General features: G+C 38.1%; 1 protein-coding gene across 1 annotated transcript; it reads right to left on the bottom strand.

Moving 5' to 3' along the window:
* Window positions 1–698: 698 nt before the first annotated feature.
* On the bottom strand, window positions 699–6,160 carry LOC122882145 (protein NDRG1-like). The gene is made up of 12 exons (XM_044209223.1): window positions 5,915–6,160; window positions 5,187–5,292; window positions 4,524–4,644; window positions 4,350–4,412; window positions 4,146–4,206; window positions 3,558–3,644; window positions 3,301–3,357; window positions 2,980–3,146; window positions 2,626–2,725; window positions 2,280–2,315; window positions 2,123–2,174; window positions 699–1,715 (listed from the first exon to the last, which is right to left on the bottom strand). The coding sequence occupies exons 1-12, from the start codon at window positions 5,963–5,965 to the stop codon at window positions 1,483–1,485; spliced, it is 1,134 nt and encodes a 377-aa protein (XP_044065158.1). The 5' UTR covers window positions 5,966–6,160; the 3' UTR covers window positions 699–1,482.

Below are 6,160 nucleotides of genomic sequence, written 5' to 3' on the forward strand. Positions count from 1 at the left end.
ATAACTGTTAAATTCTTTTATTCTCAGAAAACCAGACATGGAAAAAACTATTTTTTAATAAATTAGATGATAGAAATACTTTTATCCAGATTTTAATGATATTTTTCTTGTACATTTTGTTCTGTGACTGAAAATACATCCAACCACTCCAGTGGACGTTATGTGCCAAAGGGTATATTCTGCCTTATTTTGTATGTTTTATTTAAAATTATGATATAATTTGCACTTGAATAGCTTTATGCATATTCATACCACTTGCTTACATAGTTTTTTGGACCTATATTGAGTTCCATTGAATCACTTTTTATGCTATTGATGCATGGCGTCCACTGAGGTGGACAAATCAATCAATCAAAATAAAATATATTGGGGAAAAAAGTGTCTGTGTGTTTCCTTTGTTCAGTGTCAGACTATGTGACCTGCGTTTTTCCAGTGTCTCTGTGATTCTCCCTGTGTTCCTGCGTTTGCCTGCTCCCTGGACTCTTTTTTTGGATTATTCTTTGTTTGGATTTCTGTCACTCTTGTTGTTTCCTGGACTTCTCAGCCGCCCTTACTTGTTTTGTGTTTCTCCATAGTAGTAATAAAGTCATCTTTCGTTCATTTTACCAGTTCCCCGTGTGTCTCGTCTGCTCTTGGGTCACCAGCTAGATGATTATTTACAGTAAAATGTTAATAATCACTGACAGCACAAGAGATACTTACATGAAGTCATCTGTTTTAATGATTGAACTGAATGTAACATGTCTTTACAATAATAATATGACTTTATTTTACATAGAATTCCCAAAGCAAGTTTAAATCATTTTGTGATCTAAAATGTATGTCCATAACACATTTCTGCAATTAATAACACGCAGCTGTCACAGTTGCATATGATCAATACACATTCCTACAGTTATGAACATTCACTTTTTGCACTAGGAAATACTGTATCTTTACATCTTAACTATACATCAATACATTGTACAATTATACATGAGTACACACCTGAGTTTTACATAAATACATGAGCGCTTATGGACTCGTGTAGTGTATATCATGATAAATATAAGAGAAGATCAGTGTCAGAGGGGAGAAAGGGAGAAGAAAGGAACGATATGAACGGGGACAGGGAGAGAAAAAAACACATAGTAAAGAAGGACACAGAGGTAGAGACATACAGTAACAGTTCAGGGCAGGATACAGAGATGAGGAGGAGACGAAGAGCAGTTAGATGGAGAGACCAGGAAGAATGCCAAGGAAGAGACGCAGGAAAGGACGGTTGAATTGATGAAGGAATAGGGAGAGTTAGAGAGGATACGGAAGGATGGAGTCACATGGAGGTATGACCTGTTTCAGCTAGAGATAGTGCAGATGAAAGGGCATGACAGACTGATGAATGGTGGAGATGGAAAGATGAAGTTAAAAAGGAGGGAAGCTGTCTGTGTGGATATAATGAGGTATGATTTGATTTAAGTGCATGGGACTAGGGCAGAGTGCACTCTAGCATGCCACTTGAGTGGACTTTGAGATGATCTGGTCCATATTACTGTTGGAAATACTCTCCATGGAGACATCAGTGTGCGAGCGCCCACGCTTCTCCTCTGTGCCGCGCGAGTGTGTTCGGCCACGCTGCAACTCGTTGGTGTGTGCGCGGCTCCGAGAGCCATCGAGGGACGAGATGCTGGAGCTGGAGGTCGTCCGTGACCGCAGTCTGGTCATGCTGGAACTGGATACTGGAGAAAGAGAAGAGAGAGGTTTGTACTATTCGGCATCACCCTTGGATGGTCTTCAGAGTTTGTCTGGATTTGATATATTTCACTTATATAAATCAATGTTTTGCCAGCTGATACAGCACAATATTGATTCAAGCTATAGTAAATCCACTTATTGTAATAAATGCCTTTATCATTTTCTGTTCTAAACACCCATGTACGGTAAGAATAATCCTCTTATTTATAGGAAGTGATGTTTAACAGTGGTTTGTTAGAAATAAACATGGGAAGAATTTAGTAATTATCATGAGTAGCTGCCATAACTCAACAAAGAGTGACACCTGCAGAGACATTTAAGAGAAATACTTTTAGTCCCGATTTCTGAGTTCTAATTTAAGATACTTTAGGGTTAAGTAATAAAGACTTACAGTATCCCATGCCCTGGATAAAATATTTGAGGGCTTCAATCACTTTGGCTGGCTGTGGAGAGAAAGATGAAAAGTATTAAATACATTTTCAACCAATCAGGAGTGCAGATTTGACAGTATTGCTGTAGAGAGTAGCCAATAAAATGTCACAGCCTACCTGATCCACCTGAGGAAGTCCTCCACAATCTGCCATCTAGAGAAGTGCAAAGGTCAGGTGTAGGCTTCAGTTTGAGGTAAAACATTCACCTGGTGTCAGGTTAATGGACTATTTACAAGGTAAAGCTGTTTTACTGTAAGTAGTTATTTGTCAACAACAGATCACTCTTAGTTCTCCACAGGTTTGCAGCCTCGACTATATGTCGTCCAAGCCTTTCTCACTGACACATTCTCTGAATACACACGTCACATTAGAATCACATCAATTATTATATTGAAATGGCTTTTTAAAAAAATAATTATTTGGTTGTTTGCTTCATTTTTGTGTCAGTCAGTCGTTTGGTTACCTTGAGCAGTGTGGTCTTTGTGGGGTTGAGTTTAGAGTTGCAGTCGACCACGGCCTCCACAGCTGGAGAATTATCTCCTACAACCAGCAGAGTGGAGCACCTGTAAACCAACAGACAGGCAGGGGAAATAGGCAGAAATCGCCACATCTTAGTGTAAAGTAAATTCAGCTGTCTTAATCACAAACCGACCACACTGATTGAACTAGCTTTTATTCTAATTACAGTTCAACTTTAGCAAAACAATACAATTTCTACCATGAACAAGGACCATTGTAATGTGTGAAAAAACATCCCACTACTCATTTGCAAGACCCTGCAGATATACCCTCTTTAAAGGTCAATGGTTGTACTAACTTGAGGGTCCTGACATTGATGGTTCCTCCAGGAACAGGCCTCTCCACCTCCAGAACGTTGCGGTTGTTGTAGGAACGGAAGAATTGACTCACATTGGACTGATTCATCGTTGTTGTGATGTGGTGACGGTACGTAGCTATGAGGTCATGGTTGGTCTGGATCTCCTCCTGAAAAATCCGTTTGAAAGTAAGACAGAGAAATTCCTGTATTCTAAATGTAAGACTAATTTGATATGAGTGAAAGTTTTTTAAGACACATGTTTCCACTTTTGTTGTCATGGTAATTGAAGCCAGTCATTGTTGAGTAAGCCTGATAACTTACCTTTCCAAACAAGTGTGTGATGACTGTGTCCGGCAGAGTGTGGGTCCATTCAGTGATCTATAAGACACACAAAACACACGCACACAATTACATTCAGACGATTTCCTATAATGTATTTATGCTATATCAATATCTATATGTAATATCAATATCTATCTAATATCTATCGTTACAGGTGGTTGTATAGATTCAAAATAACACAGTATTTGAATTAGATGTTGATCTTAGTGAGTGATCAACACACACACACTGCTGACCTTGTTTGCAACACTATCCATTAGTCCTTCAGCGCTGGGGTTGATGTTGATCAAAACCAATCCGTCCACCAGATCAGGGTGATTCAGCTACACAAACACACACACACAGAGGACCGGTTAGCGATATGACATTTACACTTATTAACATGTTTTTTGGGCAGTTCTCTTATTAATTTTTTTCTTACAAGGTTGAGTGTGTTTACAACATATTGTCATGTTACTCTTTTTTTCCACAGCCATAGATTTTGATCAGTTTCTCTCATGGATACCGTCTTTCTGTTTGCTATCTAGAATTTTTTATGGATAACATGGCTGCTGCTAGAGACTGCAAAGTTTATCAGTGGCATTTGTATGGGAGTGAGTGGGACTTGTATAATTGTATCTGTGTAGCCTAGCATAGGAAAAATCTGATCAATAACTCTGACATAGAACTGATTTACATATGCCTGTGAACCACAAACAAGAGAAGATCTGTGCTGAAAAGAGTAAAGATTTAAACTTTATATTTTGCAAACTAGTTGTCAGATTATGTTCTCTCTTGCTCTGTCTCAAGTTCATATGGGATTTAGAGAAGAGATTTGAACTCACGGCGAATCTAGCCAGGATGTAGGCTCCTGCTCCAACTCCCAGTCCAATCACAGTACGCAACCTGCAGAGCACACAGTCAAAAGGTCAAAACTCAGATAAACCCTAGTATCCTGTGTGAATAAACGTGTTTAAAATATCCTAACCTTTAATGAAAGGACAACAAGTGTTTGTTAAGTATCAGATTAACTTTCAGGATGATCTTACCCAAAGTGTTTGAGGACAGCGGGCAGTGCTTCAGACAGCTGGTCCATGGAAGGGTAGGTATACCTGTCAATGAAACCATCATCACTTATAACTATCAAACTCATATTAAATAATCTCATTAACTCAGCATGAAATATTAATATTAATACAGAGTAATAAAGGCATTGTACTGACGCAGTAGGCAGAGTTTTGGCTCCCTCATGTTGTCCTGGTGCTTCAACGTGACAAACAGGCAAATGTCTGATGATTTCCTGCATGTCCTCATGGTTGAACAGTGTCTCAAAACAGGACTTGTCTATGAGAAAAAAAGAAAGAACAAAAATTACATCACTTCTGTTGAAGTGACAAAAGGTGATTGGAATATGAAACATAATATAAGAAAATGTAACAGAAGACAGTAAGAAAACATATATATCACTCAGATGAATATTTATTTTGAGAGAATTTAGAAAGTGTGGAATACGCATTATTCAAAATGTATAAGAAGTTTGGATTATAATGTAAAAGTAGCAGACTTTGGAGGACAATAAAACATAGGAAAGGATATGTTGATGCGTGGTTTTACATAATGAACCAACAAGCTGTATTTCTTCAGATACACAAATATCATAAGAAATCTAGTCTTTGAGTGTGATCTTATGAAAATAAATCAGATACATGTGATATGCCAATCTCAACTTGGATATCAAGGTATTTATACAACTTATGTTCCATTTTATGTTTTGAAAGTGTGTCTTGAATTACACTTACAGTATATACAGGTATATTATATATCTGTGTGCAGGATATAAACATAACATACACCATGCTATTGTGGGGCTAAGAGTTGGGACTTACGGTTCAGTCCAACATCATGAAATGTCAGGATGACAGGCCGGTGTGCCCGTGGAGTTCCTGTCATGATGCAGTGGACATTCCCATACTGAGTCTCTACGTGTTCCTCCTAAAACAAACGCACAGATTCAATCACAGATTCAGATAATCAATTCATGCTGCTGTTTGTGAGATTGGCTGTAGATACATATTTACAAATAGAGGTTTCATATTTTTTTTTAGCAGATTAGAGCAGCGTTCAAAAGCGGGGCGGTGCTGTATATTTCTTTGCTGTTGCACAAACATGTGTATTGAAGAGGACAATTGATTGCAGATTTTGCAATTTAGGTGTCAAACCTATTGTATATCATAAACTACCTTTTCTTGAGGACAACTTAAATTGATAGCCAAAATGAAATGATATACATTCATATATTCCATTGACGCAGTACACTAAACTATGCTGAACAGAAGTAGCTTCTGAAGGAACACACTTTCTGAATACAGAGATGATGATTTCTTAAAGACAATTTTAACTGTAAGTGTTTCTTTATATGTTTTAATGTGAATTGAAACCAGATACTGATGTTCATAATATTACACCTAACTGACTGTGGGCTGTATATGTAGCCATGCAGAATAAAACCCTGTGATATCGAGTTAAAAGTCCTTTAACTTTGCACAAGGATTACAGCTGTAACAGTGAATCTAGCCTCAAGATTAATTTAAGCGCTCTGTGATTGGATACTCACAGTGATTTGGGGCTCAAAGACAGAGTCACACTCGTTCTCCTCCAGGACCATGGCCGCTGATGCAGAGTAGACCACAACAGAAGTAAAAGAGATATGCAGTAGATGCAGAGCAGATGTCCCGTGTGTATCGTAGATCTTTGATTCTTAATTTCCTCTTAAATTTTGAAGCAAATTAATTTGTATTTCTGGACACTGCAAGCCCTGCAGTAAGAAACGACCTGCGAGCAACGGTGCTTTATGTGTGTG

Source organism: Siniperca chuatsi, linkage group LG9, assembly GCF_020085105.1.
Source record: "Siniperca chuatsi isolate FFG_IHB_CAS linkage group LG9, ASM2008510v1, whole genome shotgun sequence".
Classification (NCBI taxonomy): Eukaryota; Metazoa; Chordata; class Actinopteri; order Centrarchiformes; family Sinipercidae; genus Siniperca; species Siniperca chuatsi.